Source organism: Orbicella faveolata, unplaced genomic scaffold (assembly GCF_042242905.1).
Source record: "Orbicella faveolata isolate gen_17 unplaced genomic scaffold, um_ofav_v1 contig_25, whole genome shotgun sequence".
In the NCBI taxonomy this organism is placed as follows: Eukaryota; Metazoa; Cnidaria; class Anthozoa; order Scleractinia; family Merulinidae; genus Orbicella; species Orbicella faveolata.
The window spans coordinates 15,538,980-15,566,859 of record NW_028301553.1 but is presented as its reverse complement, the minus strand read 5'-3'; the positions used below and the strand labels follow the sequence as shown (position 1 = coordinate 15,566,859).

General features: G+C 38.8%; 3 protein-coding genes across 3 annotated transcripts in view; 2 read left to right on the top strand and 1 right to left on the bottom strand.

Moving 5' to 3' along the window:
* The first annotated feature begins 338 nt into the window (after window positions 1-338).
* LOC110052873 (uncharacterized) lies at window positions 339-7,282 on the top strand. The gene is made up of 5 exons (XM_089293947.1): window positions 339-516; window positions 4,169-4,338; window positions 4,934-5,131; window positions 5,731-5,830; window positions 6,439-7,282. The coding sequence occupies exons 1-5, from the start codon at window positions 441-443 to the stop codon at window positions 6,669-6,671; spliced, it is 777 nt and encodes a 258-aa protein (XP_089150073.1). The 5' UTR covers window positions 339-440; the 3' UTR covers window positions 6,672-7,282.
* Window positions 7,283-11,990: 4,708 nt separating this feature from the next.
* LOC110041977 (uncharacterized) overlaps window positions 11,991-27,880 on the bottom strand; it is a 57,450-nt gene continuing 41,560 nt past the window's right edge. The window contains exon 5 of the mRNA XM_089293716.1: window positions 11,991-12,441. Within this exon, the coding sequence (XP_089149842.1) occupies window positions 12,209-12,441 (233 nt within the window). The 3' untranslated portion in view covers window positions 11,991-12,208. The remainder of the gene's footprint in view (window positions 12,442-27,880) is intronic.
* On the top strand, window positions 19,992-23,566 carry LOC149109134 (uncharacterized). Its single transcript, XM_089293704.1, has 4 exons — window positions 19,992-20,090; window positions 20,448-20,645; window positions 22,623-22,722; window positions 23,295-23,566. Exons 1-4 carry the CDS (start codon window positions 19,992-19,994, stop codon window positions 23,426-23,428), a joined length of 531 nt encoding a protein of 176 aa, XP_089149830.1. The 3' UTR covers window positions 23,429-23,566.

Sequence of the window (27,880 nt, the reverse complement as noted above, 5' to 3'; positions counted from 1 at the left end):
TAACACAATTTGTTGACTTTATCCACTGAATGGTTTTCGATTTATTTTTTTATTGCGTGACAGTGAAAACGATCTATATAGGCCACCTTTGATATATCAATATTCGAACATGCCTCCAAGGCTTTCGGGTCAAAATTATAAATTTTTTCTTTTGTCTCTCAGTTCCCAAAAGAGACTTGGATACAATGAAAACAACACCAAATATAGAAGTTTGTCCTTAAAGCCTCGAGGCCATGTTCGAATATTGATCTATCGAACACCGCCTATTCCTAGAAACAAGACTGAGCTTCTAAGAATACTTCAAACCTGTCAAACTGGAAATTTCCAGAACCCCTGTCAATCAAGCCAGGTCCGAAAAAAGGCTGAAGTCGTTGGGACGCCGTTTGTTGTGCTAGTACTAGTACTAGTACCGTAGCTCGTCGTCTTTTTCCTGTATCAAAATGTTTTCTCCAGGAAACACTCTTACCATGGGAGTCTTCGTTGCTGTTTTGAGTCAAATAATTTCACCAGCTGCAGGTATTTGTTTGACGCAGACTTGCTGTCTTTTGTGGTCATCTTCATGCATTCTTAATTATTTGTGCGAAAATTTTAAAAGCTCTGTCTTGACCTGTCTTCAATTTGAGTTTTATTCTTGTTTGCGATGAAATAGAATTAAGCTTGATTCATTATAGGAAAAGTATTCATCGTTCGTGAAATTAGTAAGAAAAGTCGAGAAATAAGATGTGAAAAAGACTGCGGTTCCTCTGTGCGATGGACGATTTCTCGGAAATTGCAACATGATAGGGATTCCCGGAAACTTATTCAAATAATTTTATCTAAAGAGTAGTCACGAAGATGAAATCTTCAAGGAAGAACGTAATATTCTGAAGAACGATCAACGAAAGTTGTTCCTTCGATTATAAATGCTATGCACAATTCTGGCCTTTTCCAGTGAATCGATATTAGGTGGTCCGAATTCTTGGAAGCGATGGATAATTCCTAGATCGATACTCAAGTTACTGAACGTGACTCTCAAAGCTTCGTCATATTATATACTTTCTTGCCACAAAAAGGTACTCTAAATTCGTTGACACGACTATCGAAACGAAACTTGAAGTAAACTGAGGAAGTAAACTCGAGTTCCCTTTGAATGCCATCAGAAACAAACAAACAAACAACAGCGTTGATTTAAGAGGGTGCATAGCACTGATGAATTAGTGGCCCTCTTAGCTAGAAATTAGAAAATAAAAGATATTAAAAATATGGGCAAATGTAGGATTGAAGTCAGGTACTATGTAAAAAAGAGAAAAATACATAGGAACCGAGATATCCTTCCTTCCCGAGGTAATGTTTGCTGAAATAGAGTCAATGAAGGCAATTTATCATCATCATAAGGGAGAACCGACTACCTTGATTAATAATTGTTTTATTCTTGTCCTGTAGTACTGACTTGTCGATGTTTGTGTTGTATATGATATCTACTTGTTGTATTGGTTAATCCAGTAGGGATAGTAATTCAGAGAAAAATCGAACTTTGTTCACTTTAGCTGTCACAATAAACAATATTAAGATTGTCTGACGGCCTGACAGGGACAATTTTCAGTTACGTTTGTATTGAACGGTCAATTTTGCATATCTTTCTTCAGAATTTTAAGCCGCTTTCAATTCTCATTTCAGAGCCACGTTTTTTCAGTTGTTATTCGTGATATACGAAAAAAAAAATCGAAGTAAGTTACTAACGACGGCGTTGAACTACGCAGTATAAATTACTTTGCTAAAATTTTATACAGTCAAAGACTCTCAGGAAAGGCTGCCAAGTGAATTTGCAGTTTGATAATATATATATCTGATAAACCCTACTGATTTCAGCTTAAACGTAGTTAAGTTTTAGAAAATTAACAGGCATGAGACATATGATCAAATTTTCAGCGCTATAGTTGCAATTCCTAGTGGGACAATAGCACCTTTGTCCTTTTGGCTTCTAGACTAATCTACGCCATTTATTGGCTCGGGGTCAAAAAATATGTTGTTATTCATTTATTGATGCGTGGTTTTGATTTTGATAGTTTACAGCTCTAAAGGTTAGCATAATAGCAAAGGCTTGTTTATTTATATATTTGATCGTTTTACTGGAAACCTCCTAAGCCATGCATCACACTTAAACGGAAGTAAGGTTAAGTCTTAATTAAACGACTAGATAGAACTTCACCGATGGTAGCTGAATTCTTGGTTGGTAATGAAAAGGAATGCAGAGTTGAATTCCTGTCATTCCTAAATGACGGCAATGATATCAACTCGTCAAGTTCTGGCATGCCGCGTTTTGAAAATGATCTTCAAATCGAAGGAATTTGAAAACGCCAAGTTTTCGTTTCAGTGTGGACGAAAACATTTTGAAAACGGAGCTTTTCGAAAACGATGACGTCTCGATAATCATAATGTTAACCCTAACCCTCAAGGGTGCACTGAAGCTTTTCAGTTCTGCCGCGATAATTGTTGCGTTTTCAAATTTTTCCGGCGTAGTGTGGACGGCGTCTAAAATCGAGCTTTTTCTGAACCAATGCTTACATGAAACAAGTTGAATTACAAAGGATTTACTTTAAAAACCAGAACAACAGTTTCTCGGCGGTCTCTCTGAATACATGTATTCTTACAAACAAAGGAAGGAACTTATTATCAACATACAAAATGCAAATGTTAGAAAGAGAAAGCGAAAGAAAAACACGAACACGAATTCGCGTCGAACTAAAGAGTGAAGCAGGGCTTGGTCGTAAGAACTTACAGGTGAATTGCAAAGAAACACAGTGTTTCTTACAAATAACACTTAATCTTGACAATGCGGGTATATCACTGACGAAGCATAATGTCCCCGCCGCGCCGAATTTCGACGAAAAGGTCAACAAAAATTTAAGGTTTAGTTTTAGTTAAAAAAAAAAAAAAACTCGGCTGTACATTGTCAATAAAGCTCAGTAGCGCTGATAGAATCGAAATAGAAAATGACCATTACTGTAAACCAGCCTCGTTACTTTTGGATTTAATAATACTGTACACTTTTCTTATGGCTACTTTCGCAAGGTCACTTTCTAGAGTACAGTGTTATTTTCACAAAAAACACTAGAAACTCAAAGACAGCCAAAAAACGTTGCATTGAAGAAAGCCCTCGATGGAATCAGTCGTTGCCCTTCATTTGCATCTCTACTTATACTATGTTTACGCTATAAGAAAAAGTTCCTGGTGTCTTAAGTTTCCGCTATATAATGATATTTCGAGCCATACCATGAGGAGGGTACGTGGAGAACCTAATTCTCCAATCAGCCCGAGTATCTGTCCGCACGCCGTTGACTACTCAATAGGTTTTGTTAAGTCGGAACTAACATCGCTGAAGACATCTGGTCGAATCGAAATTTCAATCGCAGTGCTAAGAAAGGATATTTACTTCAAATTCGAATTCTGTTGACGAGAGAAAAGAAGCAGGACATGTCACTGTAACACACAGGACCGATTTTTAACTGGTTTTCGATATTTTTTCGTACAACAGTAGACAAAACTAGGCCACTAATATATCATGCAGGCCATATTCCAAAGTTATACATGTAGTCTAGTGTTATTGTTTTAGTTTCTACTGCATTATTTTTGAAAACGTTCGCGCAGCGTGCGTCAACCATTCACGGCGAAGTATTGTAGAACTAAGGCAGTCGTGAAGTGTCACTTTTCTCGCGTTTTTTACAAGCTGTTTCGCTTGCATGTTTAATTTCCGCGCTTTTCACAGAATACACCGGGGATGTTCTGATTAAACTACTGGGTCAGGTTGCTTGAAAGCCGGTTAACGCTAACCCAGGATAAAAAGTTAACCGAGGTATTATTTTTTTTGTGTGTACTTTGAGATTATTCAAACTCAAAACTGAAGGACAAACAATATAAAGCAGAAACCCTCACTGAAAAGTCACAAAACTGAAATCGAAATTCTCGCTAATCCTGGGTGAGCTTAATTGGGCTTTAAACAACCAGACCCTGATCCGAACCTCAGTGTTTGTTTCTGAGCAACTGTTTTTTTTGTCAGTGATCAGAAAAGGATTGCGGTTTTAAGAAAGAAATTCTCAGTTCATTATTGCATCAACCTAAAACAACAGCAAACAGTGGGTAATTATACAATTGAAACAAACTAAAACTTTCAATTGCTCTTTCTTTTAAGCCGATTACGGAAACCCCGAGTACAGCGATGACGATGGTTCATCTATAGAGATCGGCGGTTCTTGTGGCGGTTCTACAACTCTAGGCGACGGATGTAGTATCAGCGATGACTGCAGCACAATCACGTGCAAAATGGATTTTGTTGAGAAGCCAATCACACTCACACTGGAGGTACATCAACATCATGAAACGTCTTGTTCAAAAAGATTCTGGAATTGGTTCTTGTTTTATTCTTACTTTATTCTTCATTAATTCCCCCCTTCCCCCTGTCAACCTTATGGATCAAAGTGGCTGTTGATTTACGCAGTTTTACCATAATGAGTCTAAATTGGTCTCTAAAACTTTTTTCATTGCTGTCAGCAGTTTCATCATCGAAAGCATATCAAGTCTTTGAAAAGGCTCTCTTGTAGGGGGAAGTATGTGATAAGGGAAGGCTGTTAGCGAAGAAAGCCGAAGGGGACGGACAGGGGTTGAAAGGGGGAGGGGGTGGGGGAGGACACGGGTTATTCTCGTTTGTAGGAAATCTTAGTTTCTACGCTGATAAGGAAGTCGACCTAAATTGCGGATTCTCTGTTAACCGGTTAATTCCAGCTCAAAATGTTAATTACGCTTATTAGCTACTAATTACTCGTTGTAATGTGTATCATCACAAAGTAATGTCGAGAATTTGACGTCACATCTAGATGATTTGAATAAAACATACATCGTGCTCTTTGAATGGAAAACAGACTGGACTAACATTGATATTAATTTTATCACCCGGTAGGTCAATAAGTGTGATGATCCAGTGAGTGTAACCGCCAAAATGGACGTTCCAGACCTGTATATCACCTGGTCTCATACTTACACCAGTGATGACATCGTAGCAGTGCCAGGCTTCACTGCTTCCTTGCCCTCTGTCGTTTCCGCTGGTGTGTACGTACAAGTCGCACTTACTCCTGACGGCGACAAACTACGTCTAACGGTGGGTTGGTACTTTATGTAGGACTCATGATGAGTATACAATCGTGATATGTTTCTTCAGCTGCAGAACTCTACTCAAGTCGCGTGGTTCCAAGGCTTCGCGCGGCCAAACGCACATTGTACGAAGTTGACGTTTGTATGGTTGTGACTAACCTCTACAGTTCACTATGTTAATTACACGCGAGAACAGTTTATAGAAGGAATTTATCTTGAAAGAAAAAGGAAATCTAAGTAATTTATCTTTTGTTGTGAGTATTTTTTGCTTAGTCTATTAAATTAAATCTGTAGGTTTTTACAAATTCCTTTGAATCGAACATTGTCGTTTTTAATCGATATCCCACAGAGATTTACCGCACTCAGCAGGCTAAAGCAAAGACCTGGAGAAAATTGCGCAGCATTGGGTACAAAGGGCCGTTTCATGCTTAACCTTTGATAATTGCATTACACTATAATCCAAAATGTATGTGAGGCAATTTCTGGCAATTTTGTAGTTTCTGCCCGAAATTGCATCGGATCCACGAGTGACGTCACTCAACTGTATGTACTCTCAGCCAATGAGAGGGCGAAAGATCTGACGTCAGTTTTGTCGTCTGTTAATAGGTGAAACTCCTGGCTGGAGGAGAGATTTTGGGAAAAGGCGTCTATCCTGTGAAGACGACCGTGATGGAAGGAGACTTGCCAATTAATACCAATGCATGTGGTACGTGTGCATAAGTCTTAAAGCAAGTAATATTCCCCTAACTGAAAGAAACTATCCTTACCATATAACAAGCGTTTTATAATGCCACTTCAGACCTAAAAGAAATTATAATCATGATTTACTTCTCCACGGCTAACCGCAAGCAAACTAGTGTGAATGTGAACAATTAAGCGTTTGGTGAGTGCGTTTCACTCCATCAACAAATTATGACCAGTTTCTACCCTGTCCAGGCCTAAACTAAAACAGATATGGCAGCGGCCATTCTGAAAGGCTTAATTACCAATGATGGCATAGACCGTTAAAAATGGCATCGACGGGGCATCGATCGTTTACGAAACAGAAATCAGTCAGCTACGGGTGTACGTTTTCATACTGGACTCTGTAAATTTCTGCGAAACATTTCGACGAATGTCTCAAGTTTGGGAAAACGCTCAGACCTAAATCTTGGAGAAGTGTCTTCTTTATGAATCTCCTGTAACATCACAATCTCTTGACTTTATCCACTGGATGGTTTTCGATTTATTTTTTTTATCACGTGACAGTGAAAACGATCCATTGTGAATTTCTCACTGTAAACTGAGCTTGTAAACGTTTCTTTTTTTATTTAGGTTTCTTTGCCTGGTGGTATGACATGTCTGATGTGGGTAAGGGAGCTGTGATCGGCGGCTCTCTTGTCTTCATCATCATCATGATCATCTGCTGCTGTTGCTGCTGCTGCTGCAGGTCCAAGCCACCGAGCAACCAAGGGCACATCATCGTGCAACCCGTTTCTGGCCCTTCCGTCTTGGCAACCAGCACTAAGAGTACCGTTCCAATGCGACCGTTTGTGAACGAGGCTTGAGCCGCTTGTAAAACCCATCTCGTACCCGCACTTTTGATTCTTTAGTGCGCATGCTTGCCAGACGCAACCGCTGTCCTATTGAAATAGAGTTTCTGGGTACGAGTTTGTTTCGATACTATTACCGCATCAATGTGTGTACGCAATGTAAAAGGAATTGTTTTTTGTTTAAAAATGTCTCATTTAAATTGATAATTACTTTTAAATCTCTTTTGGCATGAGGTATGTTACTCACAACTCTAAAACCGTAACTTGATTTGCTGCTTAATTCATCGAAGCTGTTTCAGGGTCATTTAAGGGTTTATAACCGATGACAAATTTTCTTTAATCTGTTGATGTTGATCCGTTTACAACTATGAGGAGACTAGTGTATAAAAAAACTTTAGTAAGATTTTGATTCAAGAAATTCTTAATTCACTCTCATATTGTGGAAATTTTGACGGCTTAAAGAAGTGTACTATCTAGCGTTTTAAATTCGACTGGTTATGTAGTTCTAAGGTTAGCATGTTAGCTTTGAAAATAGACAAGTAAGTCTTGAGGCCATTTTCTAAAGGAAGTGTTGTTACCAGTAATGTTTGCGTTGATGTTTGATAATAAAAAGCTGCACAGTGAGAGTTACGTGAACTCGAGTTTTTTCTTTAGGAGATTCAACCGTAAAACAATTTATTATATCTCTCAGTTAGTACGTGCGCTGTGATTGGTCAATTTAGCGGGCCGTACTATCCTGTACGGCCCGCTAAAATTAAAGTTAATTTTGTTGCCAAACTGTTTCGTGATTTATCGCTAAGCGTTCTTGACTTTTTTGCTCTAAATTATGTAATAAAGCGTGCTAACGACTTAAAAACAATTTCAAACTGACTCGTTTTGCTTTCGAAGTGCGTCAGAAATTTGAAACCTTTCCGCGTCCGCGTGAATAGAAATCGTTTCCGAACCCGTCAGGCACACAGTAGAGATATAATACATATCTTACTAACCTCGTCTTCTCGGTCCGTACTGTAAGTTACGGATCCTCGTTTTCCCCTTCGATTTATGACCCGCGCGCTTTACGCTTGGGCCATAAATCGAAGGGGAAAAAACTCGGTCCGTAACTTACAGTACGGACCTCGAACTCGGTTAGTAAGAGGTATTTATTAGTTCTTCTAGCAAACAGATAGAGACCGCAACAATAAAATCAGCACATCGCCAGCTTTACTTCAAGTGTTTTCCCGCCAAGTAACAGTCACGTAAGACTGGTGATGTTGGCCGTCGGGAACTGAGTACGTAAAGTTTCGGAGTTTCTCACTTTCTCGTCCCCAGAGCCCGACTATTCGCTCATTCGGCGTGTCTCTGGCCCCTTTCGCGAAAGTCCCGGTAGCTGAACGGACCCGAAGCCATATTTTAAAATCTAAATCTAAGGAATAGTAGAGCGGGGCTTAGCTCAAAAACCAGTCCATTCTTTTTCGTTCCTGATATCTAGGTCTTGAATGTAAGTTCGGCAAACTAAAAACATCTTTTCGGAACTAGTAACCAGCGGAGCTCTCGAGAAAGGGGCCCCCTTAACACATTGAAATAATAATTACCGTGTGGCAGCCTTGCAGTCAGTTTTGATTATACACTTGCAGTGACGTTTGACGCGAGCATCCTATAGAAAGGCATCCGATGACTTGACCAATACGTTTTGTTTTTTGCTTCGTGTGGTCCTCTGCATTGAATGATTTCCCATTGTTGGCAAGTTGAGCCTGTTACTGTTGACGAATGCGGATGCAACACGTGCAACATGCGTAAACCATCAAAATGATGCCTATAGCTTAACCAATACTGCGTACATTATCGAAAGAGGCACACGCAAGTTATATCCGTCATCAATGAGTCCACTCTGGGGACAATAAAAGGCCATTTCAAGTTACCTTGTAGCTCTGTTTCCGCAAAATGAGTCTTCGTGCAAAATTACTCATGAAAATAAGTTTGATTTGCGTGAAAATGAACCTGTAGGCGGAACTCATTTTCACATGAAGACTCGTTTTGACACAAGCAAAAGGCAACTCAGAAATGGTCTATTCAAAAAGCACGCCCGCAATCATCTTTTTTCTGATTAAATTGCAAATCAACCACGTGATTACTGACGGAGCAAACAACTTAAAATGGCAGACTTGCAGGATGTATTTATTTGACTATAACTGGCAGAATTCATCTCGTTTTTTCTCTATTATTTTGATATTGAAGCCCACAGTGGCTTTTAAATAACCATTACCCTTAATGTTTTCCTTTGGGCGCTTCCACTCAAAGAGATTAATTGACAACTCTACGCGACACGACCCTATTCATAGGCGTTAATTTATATTGTATGCTGTATTGTATTTCAGTTTCTTCCACTCTCGAGGCGGTGACATTGGTGTTTTTCTCTCTCTTAGCGACAGGGCAGGTGGCAGAGAGGTTTATTTCTTCTGATGTTCCATAATTTTATTTCGTGTCTTCGGATGTGGAATAGATTTCTCTCTTAGCCAAAAATAAACTGGGTTGTTAACATGTTGTTGGCGAGGATAATTAGCATGAGATTAAAAAACGCACGGGATTATGGTACTTAAGGAGCCATTACCAGTCAAATGATGCCATCGTGCAAATCGCATATTGAAAAATTCATTGCAGTGAATAATACACGACGGCTTTTGTTGTTGGCAATAAGTGAGGAAACAGAATGAGCATTCCAAACAAACTTTCATCATAATTTTTTTTATAATCTTATGTTGCTTATGTTCCAGCTACATGCAAATGAATGAGATTCATTCTTACTAGTAATCGATCAAAATCGATGATCCGATCCCAAGTCGTGTGATTATCGATATTATCGAATAAGTCCACATAAGTCCACTCGATCGGCTAACAACAAAAGTAGCACTCGGCGAGACCGCTGTTGCATATTCAAAATTTAAAGCCTTGTTCACGAAGAGGCATTCGTGTAGCCTTACAAGTATACCATCAAATAATTGCAAATTTTTTATTCATTTGTTTGTCGAAGATGAAAAAAATATTACGTACCTTGTTTTTCCATCGATTTGGTGTCTTATAATGTTGAAAATGGAGTAGCAATGGCCCAAACCATCGCAGTACACCAAAAGGATCGGAAAGTGGCATTTCTTCACTCTAGACTGAATCTTTGTCTGCTCAGTGACCTGGCCTTTGAATGACAGCGAGGCTCACGGGCGTAGCCAGGATTTTTCAAAGGGGGGGTCACACTGTGTCAAAGTGAGGGTACTCACCAGATTGTCATGTCGTTTTTGCCACCTGTTGTAGGTTGTTCGCTTAAAAAAGGCTCACTAAAAGGGGGGTCACGGGCACCCCAAGACCCCCCTAGTTACGCCCCTGAGGCTGGAGGTGACCTCGGGCGCTTTCCATTCAACCAAAATTTCCGAAATTTTCGAAAAGGAAACAAATGGTACGGAAATTTCCTGGGAAAGGTTCCAGAAAATCCGGAAACTGTCGAATTTCCGAAAAGCGAACCATTCCACCGAAAATTCCAGCAATTTCAGGATTAAAATCAAATGGAAAGAAAATTTCCAGGAAAACAATTGGGTATACCTCAGGAGGTTGACCTCGTTTTCGGAAATTATGTGAATTCAATTTACAAAATGATTTATTTTTACTTTAGAATCGTGCCACTTGTCTGTCGATAAATACTAGCTGGAGCTAAATTCGTCAATAAAGCGTTTAATTCCAATTAAAGTAATGCCCCCGTGGTGTATTTGTTTGTTTTGTATAGGTTGGTTGTCTTGGCTAAGAAATTTCCAAAGATGCCAAAAAGAAAAAAAGTGGAAAGTGGCAGAGTGAAATAATGTTACATTTTGCCCCTAGGTTTTGCCATGTTTCTGCGCAGTTAGCCCTCGCCTGTAAACAGTGTACTACAAGGGACTGGTCCCTGCAACCAGTCCCCACATGGAATCTCTTCGAGGTGGCTCAAAATAGTTTCCAGGTCTTTTCATCAGTTAAACTTTGAATGATCAGTACAACCACTCTTTGCCATTTGATCCCACAATAAAGCTATTATACAAATACCCAGTCATTGGTAAACAAGTTGTGGTCATCCTGTCTTAATAGGTTACCATAGCAACAGTGTAACCTTTTTAAACCACCTTTAATTTTAGCTTTAAGTAGTTATAATTCAAAACTGAGCTCGGTGGTCCCCAATTTATATCATCGAATCGTGATAAGCTACCAATCTGCGGTACTGAGCACAAACTCCTGCTAGTTTTAAATCCGGCTGCAGGGGTTCCTTTTTTCATAATAAATAAGTTAATTAATCACACGACATTCATGGAAAGCAGGCACTTCGTTATTGTTTTTATTTTTGTTGTTATTAGATTTAATTAGTAGTAGATTAGTATCTTAACAACATGATTAATGCAATTTTAGTATTTACTTCAAGTCCTGTTTTACCCGTGTATAATTAACAAATGGTAAACGCCATAGCGTGCACTATTGAGTTATGGATGCACGCGGAAGGTTGCTAAGCACGAAAGAAGCGTAAGAGTAGCACGAGGCGATAGCCGAGTGCGACTCTAGCTTCTTGAGTGCTTAGCAAACCTCCCAAGTGTATCCATAACTCAATAGTGCACGCTATGGCGTTTACCATTTGTTTTATAACATAACATTGAGACATTGGAACAACAGAAGTCCTTTTATTGAGCTACATCACAAAACAATGTTCGTGTAGTCTTACATGACAAGAGAAAACAAACGCGCGAAAATTCATTCATGACAACCGACTGCACACCAGTAACTCGATAAAGTTTCATCTTCAGACAACTGTGAAGACAGTTTCGCATTTCTGGCAGAAGGACGTCGGTAATTACTTTGGAAGTAGACGCTAAATTAACCAATCAGAGCGCGCGCTTTGCTTTAGTTATGTTATAAATAAAGTTAAATAAATAAATAAATAAATGATAAGCATGATAAGATACAACGGTTTTCAAAACCTAAATAATTCTAAAAGACGTTAAGAGCCACCTTAAATTTTCGAAAATAATGATAATGACAACATCGTTTAATACTTTTGCTTATTTTTGTGTTGATAATAATATTAATGATCAAAATAAACGAATATTGATGAAAATTTTGACTCATGGTCACTTATTCCTCATTAAGGCTTTACGTCGCGACAAACGTCAAACCCGCCTTATGAAGCATTTCCTCTCCCATTGGGCATTCGTGCAGCCCCGTGACCAGACCCTATGTATATATGATTCTAAACAGCCGCATTTTTCAGGCACCATCATCATCATCATAATAGTAATAGTAATAGTAATAGTAATAGTAATAGTAATAGTAATAGTAATAGTAATAGTAATAGTAATAGTAATAGTAATAGTAATAGTAATAGTAATAGTAATAGTAATAGTAATAGTAATAGTAATAGTAATAGTAATAGTAATAACTGTTTAGTCACAAATCCATGAGAAAGTGAAAAGGAGATAATCCATGAGATAGTGTAAAAGGCATGCGCAGTGATGAAGAAATACTCTGGGTACGGGATTGGTTTTTGCAAAGGGCGTAGTGTCTCACGTTCTTTAGGCCAGCGGCTGCATTGGAAAGATGACGTTGGTGCTGGTTGCTATTATAGAAGGGCCAGCTGCAGGTCGTACGACGATCGGTTGTTCGGTCCGACGGTTGTTCGGTCGCTTAGACTTACAGCAGCAGCAGCAGCAGCAGCAGGTGATCATGATGACGATGAAGACAAGAGAGCCGCCGATCATGGCTCCCTTACCCGCATCAGACATGTCATGCCACCAGGCAAAGACACCTGAATAAAAAAAAAACGTTTACAAGTTTATTTACCAATGAAAGCTAAGGTTTAGTAGAGGGATATTTCAAAATTTTAGTTTATTGATTTAGATTAAAACTAAATTGGTATTATTAAATAGAAAAGAAACATGGACAGTTGAGACTGCGAAGACTGAGCAAGATTTTTCTTCGTTAAGATTTTTACCACAATTTGCAATCTGATTGGCTAATTTGCCGTTGTCGATAAGAGTCCAGACAACGCTTCTCTTTCTTTTTCCTGCTTCTCGTAACCTGTTCAATGCCTGACAAAAACTTTTGTACCTATAATTTTCTTTTAGAGTACTTTATTGGTTTCCTGCACTACTAGTAATTACAACAACTATCACATATATCTCTCATCCTACTTTACATTGGTTTTCATTACTAACATTGACATTTCTCTCATGTATAACTTGACCAATTTCATGTAAGGTTTTGCGCTTTTGCGAGGGGCATTTTTTCGTAACTAATGACTGAAGTTTTCTATTCTATACTTAAATAAAACTTTATTAACAAAGACTGAAAAGTAATTAGCTTGGTTATGTATCTTACTAGTGTATATGAAGTATTTCATAAATAGGATCGTGTAATTAAATTTCTTTAATATTTCTTTTTCGTATGGGCCAGATATGATACCAAATAGTTTCTCTTCAATTGTTGGAGCAAATTTTGAGTTGTTGGCAGCGTTAAACTAGTCAATTACGTTGTTAACGAAAATCTTTACAAATCGGCAGTTAAGAAAAGTATGATTAATTGAATCTTTCTCGCCACAGTAGAGACATTCATCGTCCGCTTTAATAACATACCGATGAAGCTCTTTTTAGTAACTACAATCCTATGAATTAATTTAAACTGGAATTCTTTCACTTTTGTCTCCTTGCAGATGCTCTTAAGGAAGGTGAAAATTTTTTTCCAGGCATTCTCATATAGTCTTATTTTGCTGTTCCAATTCATTGGGCCAGTCCCCGGGTGGTATTCCCAGAAAAATTGGGTAGGGGTGTGGGGCCCGCCCAAAAATGGCCAAAATCAGCTAAAATCGATAACCTATTTATGACCACCTATATAGCCCATATAAGGGAGTAACCTCCCCTCCCCGGGCCCAGTCTGGCTGACAGTGTGAATTTTCCGGTTTAATAAACCATAGAAGTCTAGTTTTAGCATTATCCAGTTGTATTTGTGTAGAGTCGTCTAACTGAAACAGAAAGTTATTTCTTGTATATAGTTCGTTTTCCAGTGGCTCTGTACTTCTTGCTTTGATTACTAAATATTTTGGGGTTGAGCTGGTGACTTGGTAAAATTAGAGAAAATTCGTATTGCAGTCATACTTGTTATTAAATTCTTGGAAAGACAGTACTTGACTATTACTGTTCAGCAGGTCTCGGATAGACAAAATATTATTGTCAAACCATTCTTTAATAGAAACCGGTTTTCCTCCGATGAGGATTTCTTTGTTATTTAATAGGACCATATCTTGCATTCCGTCGTAGCCATAGAGATTTTTTAATTTGTTGAAAAAACTAAGAATATCTATGCAAAACAAGGGCAGACCTTCTATGTATGTTACGTCATAATTACATCTTAATAGAAAGTTCAAACCTCCAGTTTTTCTTAGGTAATAATCTGGAATCGTTTTCCAATTTCTTTCTTGTTTTCATACACTCCAAGTGGTAGCCTCCCTCCCCCCCCCCCCCCCCCAGAGAAGTTTTAATGAATACTATCCCGTCTATCGACCACGTACTAACCAGAAGACTCTCTTTGCGTTTTTGGTTGGCTTGCTTCAGGAGCTCCCGTCTGTAGGAAGTGAGGTTTTCGTTGAGATAAATTCTTTCTGCAGCCACTCGCGTTGCCGCGGTTGAGAAGGGAAATAAATCCGATACCTGGACATTTTTTAGTTTGATTCTTGCCTTGTGTAATCTTGACTTCACCTTGTGATTTTGGAATTTTATTTTTTGTACCTTATCTTTCGCCCAGTCACGTAAAACGTTCCGCCGTAAACCCTATTCATAAATCGCTGTCAGTTTAAAATTCTTTTGCATGCACTTAAATTAGCCCAACTAGCCTTGTTTTGAGAGTAAAAATTCTTTGGAAATATTAAATCAAAAACGAGGTTAGTTGGGCTAATTTTAATGCTTACAAAAGAATATTTAATTGGCAGCCATTTATGAATAGGGTCTATAACACAGAGGGCTATTAGATTATTCGCTCTCGATTTCTATGCGTGATGATTGGTTGACTCGGGCTGTGCCCTCTTCAACTATCACGCGACATAAGTCTCGACCTCATAATCTAATTGTTAAATAGACTTCGGTTCATAGAAAATCGTGGGGATTACGCCGCAATGAAACAAGGGATCGGAACTTTTAGGCTCCCTGGATGCATCTTTTGTGCTCCATAAAAAGAAATAAGGACTGGAAACGAGTCTAGCACCCGACAACTTCCTATTTATGTAAATGAAACGTTTTGCTGTGCACAATAGGCCACGTTCGATATATCAATATTCGAACATGGCTCCGAGGCTTTCGGGTCAAAATTGTAAATTTCTTCTTTTGTCTCTCAATTCCCAAAAAAGACTTGGATAAAATGAAAACAAAACCAAATACAGAAGTTTGTCCTGAAAGCCTCGGAGCCATGTTAGAATATTGATATATCGAACGTTGGCTAGATGCGTTAGCCGTACCAGTACCGTGGCTCGTCGTCTTTTTCCTGTATCAAAATGTTTTCTCTAAGATGTAGTTTTGCCATGGGAGTCTTCGCAATTATTTTGATTGGAATAATTTCACCAGCTACAGGTATTTGTTTGACGCGGACTTGCTGTCTTTTATGGTCATCTTCATGCATTCTTAATTATTTATGCGAAAATTAAGCTCCGTCTTGACCTGTCTTCAACTTGAGTTTTCTTCTTGTTTGCGACGAAATAGAATTAAGCTTGATTCGTTATAGGAAAAGTATTCATCGTTTGTGAAATTAGAAAGAAAAGTCGAGAGATAAGATGTAAAAAAGACTGCGGTTCCTTTAAGCGATGGATGATTTCTCGGAAATTGTCATATGACAAGGATTCGCGGAAACTTAACCAGGGTGACTTAAATAATTTTAAGACCTTTTAACTAAAGAGTAGTTATGAAGATGAAATCTTCAAGGAAAGAACGTAATATTCTGAAGCACGATCAACGAAAGTTGTTCCGCGAATTATGAGTGCTATACATAGTTCTGGCCTTTTCCAGTGAATCAATATTAGGCGGTTCGAATTCGTGGAAGCGATGGATTATTCCAAGATTATAAAGTTACCAAACCTGACTCTGGAAGTTTCGTCATATTATAGTTCTCTATATACTTTCTTGTCACAAAAAGGTACTCTAAATTCGTTGGCATGACTATCGAAACTTGAAACTGAAACTGAGGAACTAAACTCGAATTTCTTTTTTTTAATGCCATCAGAAACAAACAAACAAACAACGGCTTTGATTTAAGAGGGTATTACTAGCAGTTATAAGATAACGTATATTACAAATACGGGGAAAATGTACGATTGAAGTTAGGTAGTATGTAAACAAAGAGAAAAATATATGTCAACCGAGATATCCTTCCTTCTGCGAGGAATCTCTACTGAAATAGAGTCACGGAAGGTAATTAATCACAGCATTTATCATGGTTAATGAGCGAGAACTGCCTTATTTATAATTCTTTTATTCTTGTCCTGTAGTACTTGTTGATCTTTTTTTTGTATATGGGATCTATTTGCTTTATTATTTCTTATTTGTTCTATCACGAATGTTGTTCTCTGATTGGCTACGCTACTCACTATCTATTCTGTGATAGATAGTGAGTAGCGAACCAGTGTTCGGTTTTTAACAAAATGACAGCCACTTCTTTGCATTTTCGAGGCGTCTGTGAAGAGGATTTAGATAAAGTCTTGAACGACAAGTAAATTTATACTAAAACAATTAGATTATTCCTCCACGATTTCTATACGTGATAGTTGACGAGGGCTGCGCCCTCGTCAACTATCACGCGATAGAAATCTCGAGCTCATAATCTAATTGTTTAGTATTGGTCAGTCCAGTGAGGATGTAATTCACGGAAAAATCGAACTTTGTTCACTTAAGCTGTCATGAGCTGTCGCAATAAACAATACTGAAACTATCTGACGGCCTGCCAGCGACAATTTTTAGTTGACCATATATTGAACGGTCGAATGAGCGCTTCGTTTAGTACCGGCATCTTTTTCAGAATTTTATACAACTTTAAATTCTCATTTCAAAGCCGTACGTTTTTCAGTTGAAAGTCGCGGTATCAGTTTGCAGTTTGACAAGATTTTTATCTGGTAAACCTTATTGATTTCAGCTAAAACGTAGCTAAATTTTAAAAAATTAACATGCATAAGGTATATGACCGAATTTTCAGTGTTGTATTTGCCATTTCCAAGTGTGATTAAAAAAGCTGGTCGGACAACAGAACCTTCTCGGTTCAAGACTAGTCTACGGCAAGTATTGGTTCGGGTTCAAACTATATGTCGCATTTCATTTAATTATTGAGGCAAAGGTTTAACGTTTTATTGGGAACCTCGTAAGCCATGCACCACACTTAAACGGAAGTAAGGAAAAATCTTAAACGACTAGAAAGAAATTTACCGATTGTAGCTGAATTCTTATTTAGGAATGAAAAGGAATGCAGAGTTAAATTTCTGTCATTCCTAAATGACGGCAAAGATATTATAACTCTTCAAACATCGGGCATGCCAATGTCGACCAATTTTTCCACACTACGCCGAAGAAATTTGAAAACGCAGCTTTATTTCAACGATCAGGCCTACCGTCCACGCTAATCCGGGGTCCGTTTCTCGAAGGTCCCGAAATGTTTTCGCACCCAGAAAGCTGGAGCAAAATCTCAAACCTTATGACTTTAGAGCTGTTCTTTTCACATTCCGTTCAAGAAGTTTCAGGCGTGTACACGTGCACTTCTCTGTCTTTAAACACCGATTAACTAAAAATGGCCTTTCGGGCCCGAAAACTTTACGGGGCTTTCGAGAAACAGGCCCCTGGACCGAAAACGGAGCTTTTTAAACATTATCTGAAAACGCCGGCTTTTCGTTTTATTGTGGAAGAAAACATTTTGAAAACGGATCTTTTTGAATACGATGACGTCTCGATAATCATATGATTAACTCTAACCCTCAAGGGTGCACTGAAGCTTTTTCTGCCGCGATAATTGTTGCGTTTTCAAATTTTTCTGGCCTAGTGTGGACTTGGTCTAAAATCGAGCTTTTTCTGAACCAATGCTTACATGTAACATGTTGAATTACAAAGGATTTACTTTAAAAACCAGAACAAAAGTTTCTCGACGGTCTTTCTGAATACATGTATTCTTATAAACACAAAGGATGGAACTGATTATCAACATACAAAATGCAAATGTAAAAAAAAAGAAAGCGAAAGAAAACCACTAACACGAATTCGCGTCGAACTAAAGAGTGAACCAGGACTTGGTCGTAAGAACTTACAGTTGAATTGCAAAAAAAACACAGTGTTTCTTACAAATAGCACTTAATCTTGACAACGCGGGTTTATCATTGACGAAGCATGATGTCCCCGCCGAATATCGACGAAAAGTTCAACAAAAAGTTAAGGTTTAGTTTTAGTTAAAAACTCGGCTGTACATTGTGAACAAAGCTCAGTAGAGCTGAAAGAATCGAGAAAGAACATTACTATTACTGTAAACCAGCCCCGATACTTTTGGATTTTATAGTATTGTACACTTTTCTTATGGCTACTTTCTCAGGGTCACTTTATGGAGTACAGTGTTATTTTCACAAAAACACGAAAAACTCAAAGACAACCAAAACACGTTGCTTTGAAAAAAGCCCTCGATGGAATCAGTCGTTTTCCTTCATTGCAACTCACCTTACACTATGTTCACGGTATAAGAAAAAGTTCCTTGTGTCTCTAGAGTCTCTCTATTTACCGCTATATAATGATATTTCGAGCCACACCACGAGGAGGGTACGTGGAGAACCTAATTCTCCAAAACGCGATCTAAGTATTTGTCCGCACGCCGTTGATACTCAATTAAGTTTCGTTAAGTCTAAAATAACATCGCTGAAGTCATTTATTCGCATCGAAAATTCAATTGCAGTGCCAAGAAAGGATATTTTACTACAAATTCGAATTCTGATGACCAGAGAAGAGAAGCAGGGCATGTCAATGTGACACACAGGACCGATTTTTAACTGGTTTTCGATACTTTTTTCGTACAACAGTAGACAAAACTGGGTCATTAGTATCATGCGGGCCATATTCCAAAGTTATACATGTAGTCTCATGTTATTGTATAAGTTTCTACTTCATCATTTTTCAAAACGTCAACACAGAGTGCTTCAACCAATCACAGCGAAGTATTCTCTTCTCGACCAGTCAGTTGTGGAATCAAGTCAGTCGTGAAGTGTCACTTTTCCCCGCGGTTTTTACAAGCTGCTTCGATTGCATGTTTAATTTCCGCGCTTTTCACGGAATACACAGGGGAGGTTTTGATTAAACTACTGGGTCGGGTTGCTTGACACTGACTTAGTTAACCCCTTAGTAAGTTAACCGAAGTATTAAATTTTTTGTGTATACTTTGAGATTATTCAAACTCAAAACAGAAGAACAAACAAATATAAAACTGAAGAACTTACCAAAAAGTTACAAAACTGAAATCGAAATTCTCGCTAACCCTGGGTTAGCTTAATCGGGCTTCGAACAACCGGGCGCTGATCCGCGCCTCAGTGTTTGTTTTTGAGCAACTGGGTTTTTGTCAGTGATCAGAAAAGGATTGCGGTTTTAAGAAAGATATTCTCAGTTCATTTTGCATAAACCTAAAACAACAGCAAACGTTGGGTAATTATACAATTGAAACAAGCTAAAACTTTCAATTGCTTTTTCTTTTAAGACGATTACGGGAACCCCGAGTACAGCGATGATGATGGCACATCCTACATCTACATTTTTTAAGTTGGTAAAATCATTAAGACATCACACCAACTAAATTATAAAAATTGACTATAAAATATATATAATAAATAAATAAATTAACTCTGATAATGCATATATAAATATATATGAATCATAAAAGAGTATGATATAAAAATATATAGTTTAAAAGTCTATTGATTCTTAGCTAAATAGGGAAGTAACTTAGAGTTAAAAACAGCCAGGGAGTTTGACTCAGCTATTTCCGCGGGTAGTTTTTTCCACAGTCTTCTGGTTCTTAAGAGGAAAGCAGAAAGAGATCGGCGGTTCTTGTGACGGTTCCACCAATCTACGTGACGGATGCAGTATCAGCGATGACTGCAGCAAAATCACGTGCAAAATGGATTTTGTTAAGAAGCCAATCACACTCACACTAGAGGTACTCTCATCAACGTCATGAAATGTATTGTTCAAAAAGATTCTGGAATTGTTTCTTGCTTTATTCTAACTTTGTTCCTCATTAATCCCCCTCTTCCCCCGGTCAGCCTTACGGGTCGAAGTGGTTGTTGATTTACGCAGCTTTGCCATAATGAGTTTAAATTGGTCTCTAAAACTTTTTTCATTGCTGTCAACGGTTTCATCATCAAGAGCACGTCAAGCCTTTGAAAAGGCTCTCTTGTACGGTGAAGTATGTGGTAAGAGATGGCTGTTAGTTAGTTAGTGAAACGAGCTGAGCGGGATAGGTGAGGGGAGGAGGTTGGAGATGGCATGGCTTATTCTCGTTTTCTAAGCAATCTTAGTTTCTACGCTGACAAAACGGTCGACCTAAATCGCGGGATTCTCTGTTAATTATATGTAATCAGTTAATTCCAGCTCGAAATGTCTATTATGCTTATTAGTTAATTACTCGTTGTAATGTGTATCATCACAAAGCAATGTCGAAAATTTGACGTCACATCCAGATGATTTGAATAAACCATACATCGTGCTCTCTGAATGGAAAACAGACTGGACTAAAAATGATGTTAATTTTATCACCCGTTAGGTCAAAAAGTGTGATGACCCGGTGAATGTAACCGCCACAATGGACGTTCCACACCTGCATATTACCTGGTCTCATACTTACACCAGTGACGACATCGTAGCAGTGCCAAGCTTCACTGTTTCCTTGCCTTCTTTCATCTCCGCCGGTGTGTACGTACAAGTCGCACTCACTCCTAACGGCGACAAATTACGTCTAACGGTGGGTTGGTACTTTGTGTAGGACTCATAATGAGTATACAATCGTGATATTTTTCTTCAGCTGCAGAACTCTACTCAAGCCGCGTGGTTCCCAAGCCGTTTTTCGCGCGGCCAAACGCACATTGCATGAAGTTGACGTTCGTATAATTTTGACTAATCTCTACAGTTCACTGTGTTAATTACACGCAAGAACAGTTTATAGAAGTAATTTATCTTGAAAGAAAAAGGAAATCTAAATAATTTATCTTTTTGTTGAGAGCAGTTTTTTGCTCAATCTATTAAATTAAATCTGTAGGTTTTGACAAATTCCTTTGAATCGCACCGACATTGTCGTTTTAAATCGAAACTCCAGAGATTTCCCGCACTCAGAAGGCGAAAGTAAAGACCTGGAGGAAATTGCGCAGCGTTGGGTACAATAGGCTTTTTCATGGTTAATCTTTCTTATTTGCATTACACTATAATCCAAAATGTATGTGAGGCAACTTCTGGCAATTTGTAGTTTCTGCTCAAAATTGCATCGGACCACGTTGTATTACATTTTATGATAAAGTTTCCATATAACGCGCGCTCTGATTGGCTGAAACAGCGTACTTTATCAGAGAACAGAGCACCGGTTGATGACGGTAAGTTGGCTTGCAAATTTTTGCTTCGGAATTTTGACAAATTTTACCCAAGTTAAACATCCCCTGTGACTCAGACAAACGCAGTGGAGGCGAGCTATTTTTCTGCAGTAAATATGGTTCACAGAGACCATTGTTAGCAACAGTAGTGTTAAAACTGTACTAAAATAACAAATTTTGCTAGATTCCCGCCGACAAAACTTGTACAGCTGTAGCGAAATAAACAAATTCTCAACCTAAACAGTGCTTCGATAAAGACATTATATTTGTTACGAAGGCAGAAATTATACTAAGAAGTAAAACAACGACAGAAAACAACCATTGAACTGTCTGTTTATGATGAGCTTTATTTTTGTAAATTTACAATTAAAAATGCTCAATTGCTCAAACAACACTTACATGCAGTGTAGTAACGCTCGTTCTCCGGTCATCTCAGCGAAGTAAACCGACGAGTGGTCAGTGCAAAACGTGCTCTGATATTCTCTTTTGTGCTCGGAGTAGAACCAGTGGGAGCCGTTAAGTCTTTCTAACTTTTACGCTAGTTCGGGCAATCTTGCTACATGCGGCTACAAGCCGTAAATAACTGTAGCTCCTTTCAAATTCAACTCGGCATTTCGCATTTTCATCCACAAGCTTTGAGCTCCGCGTTTCGTAATTTCGACTGGAAAAGTGCTCGTTTTCATGGGCCACAATACGGCCGGATTCCTCTGGACTATAAACCGTTACCTGCCTTTAGATCCGTATTAAAAATTAACTTAAAAGCGAACTTTGAAGGCATCGTACTTCTCTCGAAAGCCGCTCAAACTACCCGAAACTGAAAGCTTAGCTGAAGTCCAGTTTGTGATTGACAGCTGTCGCTTCGTTAGCCAATCAAATTATTTGAACAACTCTAACAGGGATTGTGATTGGCTTATTTTAGCGTGCTTTATCAGAGAACAGTACACGGCTGACGCCACTTTTGCTCGTTTGGAAAATAAAGTTTCGTTTGAAAATTCAGCCGAATGCGTGGGGAAATTTTCTGATTCTTTATCATAAAACAAATAAAGAAGCCTCGACTGTGCTCTGTTCTGTTGTAAAGCACTTAGGAAGCGATAGACCACTCAAGAAGTAGGGAAAAACACTCGACTACGTCTCGTGTTTTCCCCTACACTTCTTTCGTGCTCTACCGATTCCTGCGTGCTTTACAACAGAACAGAGCACAGTCGAGGCTTCTTTATTTGTTAAGTAATGAAAATGAGAAAAGTTAACCGTAAATTGCGCGACAGTGTTTCATGAATGACGTCACTCAACTGTATGCATGTACTCTCGGCCAATGAGAGGGCAAAAGATCTGACGTCAGTTTTGTCGTCTGTTAACAGGTGAAACTCCTGGCTGGAGGAAAGATTATGGGAAAAGGCAATTATCCTGTGAAGGTGACCGTGATGGAAAGAGACTTGCCAATTAATCCCAATGCGTGTGGTACGTATGTTTAAGTCTTACAGCAAATAATATTCCCATAACTGAAAGAGACTATCCTTACCACATAACAAGCGTTTTATAATGCCACTTCAGACCTAAAAAAGTTATAATATTTACTTCTCTACGGCTAACCGCAAACCTGAGCAAACCAGTGTGAATATGAACAATTAAGCATTTGGTGAGTGCGTTTCACTCCATCAACAAATTATAACCAGTTTCTATCCTGTCCAGGCCTAAAGTAAAACAGATATGGCAGTGGCCATTCTGAAAGGTTTGGTTACCAATGATGGCATCGAACGTTTACGAAACGGAAATCAGTCACGAGGGTACGTTTCCATACTGGGCTCTGTAAATTTCTGCGAAACATTTCGACGAACATCTCAATTTTGGAAAAACGCTCAGACCTAAATCTTGGAGAACTGTCTTCTTTATGAATCTCTTACAACATCACAATCTCTTGATTTTACGCACTGGATGGTTTTCGATTTATTTTTTTTATCGCGTGACAGTGAAAACGATCCATTGTGAATTTATAATTGTAAACTGAGCTTGTAAACGTTTCTTTTATTTAGGTTTCTTTGGATGGTGGTATGACATGTCTGTTGTGGGTAAGGGAGCCATGATTGGTGGCTCTCTTGTCTTCATCATCATCATGATCATCTGCTGCTGTTGCTACTGCTGCAGGTCCAATCGACCGAAAAACTAAGGATCCATTATCGTGCAACCCGTTTATGGCCCTTCTGTCATGGCAACCAGCACAAAAGAGTACCGTTCCAATGCGACCGCTTGTGAACGAGGCTTGAGCCGCTTCTTCCATTTGTAAAACCAATCTCGTACCCAGACTTTCGATCTTCAATGCGGATGCTTGTCAGACTCAACCGCTGTTCTATTGAAATAGAGTTTCTGGGTACGAGTTTGTTCCGAAACTATTACCATATGAATGTGTGACGCAGTGTAAAAGGAATTGTTTTTCGTTTTTAAATGTCTCATTGAAAAATTGTAAATTGTAAATTGTTTATGGCTTTTAAATCACTTATGATGTGGCATGCATATGATGTGGAATATTTGGTGTGAGGTATGTCACTCACAACTCTAAAACCGTAACTTGATTTGTTTCTTAATTCATCGAAGCTGTTTCTGGACCATTTAGGAGTTTTCGCCGATAATAAATTTTTAATCTGTTGATGTTGATCCGTTTACAACTAAGATTTTGACTCAAGTAGTTCTTAATTCACCTCTCATATTGTGGAAAGAAATGTAGTTTATGTGGGTACTATCTAGCATTTTAAATTCGACTGGTTATGTAGTTCAGGGGCTAGCATGTGTGCTTTGAAAATAGATTAGTAAGTCTCGAGGCCATTTTCTAAAGGGAGTGTTGTAATGTTTGCGTTGATGTTTGATAATAAAAAGCTGTACAGTGAGAGTTACGCGAACTCTCTAGAGGAGATTTAACCGTAAAAGAGTGTATCAGTTCTTCTAGCAAAAAGATAAACCCCGCAACAATAAAATCAGCACATTCCTAGCTTTACGTTGTTCCTGCTGTTGTGGTCTATAAAACGTCACCGTGTAGACGTATCGGTGTTCTGTTTGCTTCTATATTTTCGATTTAAACCTCGAAGCCATTGAAAAATTCCAAGCGAACGAAAATGGTCAAAGGGCGACTTATAGTCAACCTTCCATTTGCCCCAGAAAATTTCGGGACATCCACACCGGAATTTATGTTCGAATGGAAAGCGCCCCTTGTTTTGATAGAGACCTCTCTGCTTTTATTGTGTAAATCGAATTGATCTAATGCTAACTAATCTAAGTTTACATGAGAAAAGCAGAAACGTTGGTATCAAAGCAAGGTGACCTGCAGTCTCACTTGCATTCATAGGTCAGTTAACTAAGCACACAACTGTAAAATGGCCTATTGCGTGCGAAGCCTTTTGGAAAAGGGTATTTTGCAGAAGAAGAAAATATCTAAGTATGGCTTAAGGTCGGCGCACACGAGGCGATGAATCCTTGTAACAAGTCGTAGGGACAAGTTCCTTCGTGTGAACCAGCAACTTTTGTCAAAAATCTATTCGCAAGGACCGAAATTAAAGACCCTTCGTGCGAGTTATGGGACAAGCCCCTGTGACCAAATTAAAGTAAACCAGTCACAGATCCGCACGATAAAATCCCACAATTCGTTGTGACGTCTGTTTCGAGATGATGATTCATGGCTCGGCTCGGCAAGACGATGTTGATATTGAAGTAGCAGTTTGGAGTGTTAATGCCACATGAAATCGGAAATCGGAAAAATGCAAGCACTGAATAATTCATAATCTGCAGTTTTATTGCGCGGCTGATTTATTTCAGTGCTACATTAATGATTTAATAATTTCAGTTTCATGTTGGGAAAGTCGTAGAGTGACAGAATGATACGCTTTGCCTTTAGTTTTTGCTATGTTTCTGTGCAATTAGCCTCCGTGTGTAATAGTCCCTGCAGCCAGTCCCCTCGTGGAATCTAATTTCCAGCTCTTTCCATCAGTTAAACTTTGATCGATCAATACTATCACGATGAAGATATGATTGATCATCGCAGTTATAAACACAACTTAAGCAGCTGTGAAATTAAAGTCTGATCAAAACAAAAAAGACATCACGCCTGAACGGGATTCGAACCCATGACCTCTACGATACCGATGTAGTGCTCTACCAACTGAGCTATCAAGCCAACTGGGAGCTGAGTACGTTGTGAATTCGTAGTATACCCCTGATGTGTAGTATCGCTGTATATTTTTACGAGTTGTGCCGTATTTTGACGAGCCCGTAGTATGGGGCGCCGAACCAGTCAATATTCCCTACATTTTTCTATGGTCTGTTTGACTTTCTATATGCTCAACTCGACTTTTTATATGGTCAGTTAATTACTTTTTATATGGTCAACTAATCACTTTTTATATGATCAACTAATCACTTTTTTATGACTGTCAACATAACCTTATAGTGTAACCAAGGCTGACACAACATTTAAATATTTTGTTTCAAATGACCTGTTTGAAGTAAGAAACGTTACATATCTTTTGTTAGGGTTTCAAACAATCTCTTTTAATTTAAACAGTAATAGCAATAAAGGCTGTTTTGTTTTGTGGTCGATTGTAGTCTCTTAGTGTGGATTTCTTTCTTCCACAAATTAAGAGTTTGTAACGACATTCAGCTCATTTTTATGTCCTTTAAATGAAAGAACACAGAACTCGTAAACATTTCAAGTATGTATTTTCACCACTTTTATCATTTTCTTGCAAAGGATTGTACTGATTTTCCAAGAATGCCGTCTGCTGATCAGAAAGTGGAACAGTTGTATCTGGAGCTACTATCTGATAGTCTTCCATTCTCGTCCCCATGTCCCTTTTCGCGTCTCTTAGCCAGCGGGGCCTTGGCACGAGAATCGAAAGGCCCTTCGATTCTTGCGCTGAGGCCCCGCCGGCCAAGAGAAGCAAAAAGGGATATGGGGATGAGAATGATAGTCTTCTTCTTCCATGGGGAATGGGCCTGAGGGATTAAATCCATAATCATGCATGCTGCCTGGATCAAACACATTTGCAACTGCAGCATATCCAGAGTGTTCATTTTCAAGCATCCCAGCCGTATATAAATGAAGAGGAGAACGATTCCCTTCGGGAGATAGGGGATGGTTTTCCCACAGCCTTTTAAATTTCTGCAAGGACTTACTAATCCTGAGCATGAATGTGTAATGCAATGCAAATAAGTGCAGCTCATTGAGGGGATCGAGGAGTCCATTATCCTCCAAGCGAGCAAATGTTCTTGCAAAGAAAAAAAAGTACTCCTGAGTAAATATCTCTGTGGGCCCTCTCCACTCGACAGTTGTGCACAGAACTACCAGTTATAATGCTACCTCTATCACAACCTCTCTGCTCTAACATAAATTCTGCCACTTAGAAATTTTCCATACCATAGTCGCTTCTCACTCTAGAGGGTAACCCGTAACTGTTGACGCCTTCAACAAATTGTTCCAAGACTGTATCTGCTTTTTGTCATTGCAGCAGTGTGCATAAATTATAATTCGGGAATATCCATCGACATACACATGAGTAATAAGCCTCCACCTTATAAGTTTGTGATTACTATCGATATGCCAGAGGGTACATGGAATTGGAACATTGTACTTTCTTCTGTAAATTGCTGAACCCCACCGTAAAGTGGTACCAACAGGATCAAGGGCGCGAAGACAATTTCTAACTCGCCATCGTTGAATATTTAGGCCTCTAATTCTCAGAGCACCAAGCAGTCGGGCCTGTCCGATAGTAAGCGTTAGTTCTTGGATTTCTTGTACAATTCTATTGAAATCGGAATCTGTAATCTGAGTCCAGCTTGACTCTTCGAGGTTGGTCGTGCCATACATCAATCTCCTCCTTCTAAGGGTGCTCTCACTTACACCAAGTAAGTCGGCCGGCTATCTTTTTCTATGGAAAATGCATTTCTCTTAAAAAAAGTATTTGGTCTTCCTCAATGACATAACGAGGGCCCCCGGGTCCACCCTTTTTGGAATCAGTTAGGCTACTGTATGCCCTTTCGCCCATAGAATCTGACATTTCGTTTCTGCATTGCTGTAGCTGATCACTCAAGTTCCTGACCTTAATCAGCGTCACGTTCAAGATTGACGTAACATCAAATAAATCGTTGTTATTTTCAATATCAGAGATTACCAACTGAATGGTCTCTGCAGCAGTAATCAATCGATCAGCAGCTTGATCAATATCCTCAAAAAGCAAGTTATTGTATCTTTCTGCTTCCACGAATGAGGATATTGTCGAAAGCAGTAACCTGAAATTGTTAAAGAATAAAAACAACCCGTGTTCGTTGCGTTCTGTTGCGAGGTCTCGCGCCATAACAGTTTTGCTGCTTCCTCAAAAGCCACAGACCGTTGAGTTTGGGCGCAATGCATTGTGGTCGTTTTTAAAATATTCGAAAGTTGACCATAAATAAAATAAATGCATGACCATAAAAAAAGTCGTGTTGACCATGTAAAAATGTTTAGTTGACCATAAAAAAGTCTTGTTGACCATATAAAAATGTTTAGTTGACCATATAAAAAGTCGTGTTGACCATATAAAAAGTGATTGATTGACCATATAAAAAGTCGAGTTAAGCATATAAAAAGTCAAAGTAT

Coding starts and splice junctions, on each gene's coding strand:
- LOC110052873 (XM_089293947.1), top strand. CDS start 441: ATGTTTTCTCCAGGAAACACTCTTACCATGGGAGTCTTCGTTGCTGTT. Junction 4,339..4,933: donor CAATCACACTCACACTGGAG/GTACATCAACAT, acceptor ATCACCCGGTAG/GTCAATAAGTGTGATGATCC. Junction 5,132..5,730: donor GCGACAAACTACGTCTAACG/GTGGGTTGGTAC, acceptor GTCTGTTAATAG/GTGAAACTCCTGGCTGGAGG.
- LOC149109134 (XM_089293704.1), top strand. CDS start 19,992: ATGAGTTTAAATTGGTCTCTAAAACTTTTTTCATTGCTGTCAACGGTT. Junction 20,091..20,447: donor AGGCTCTCTTGTACGGTGAA/GTATGTGGTAAG, acceptor ATCACCCGTTAG/GTCAAAAAGTGTGATGACCC. Junction 22,723..23,294: donor AATTAATCCCAATGCGTGTG/GTACGTATGTTT, acceptor TCTTTTATTTAG/GTTTCTTTGGATGGTGGTAT.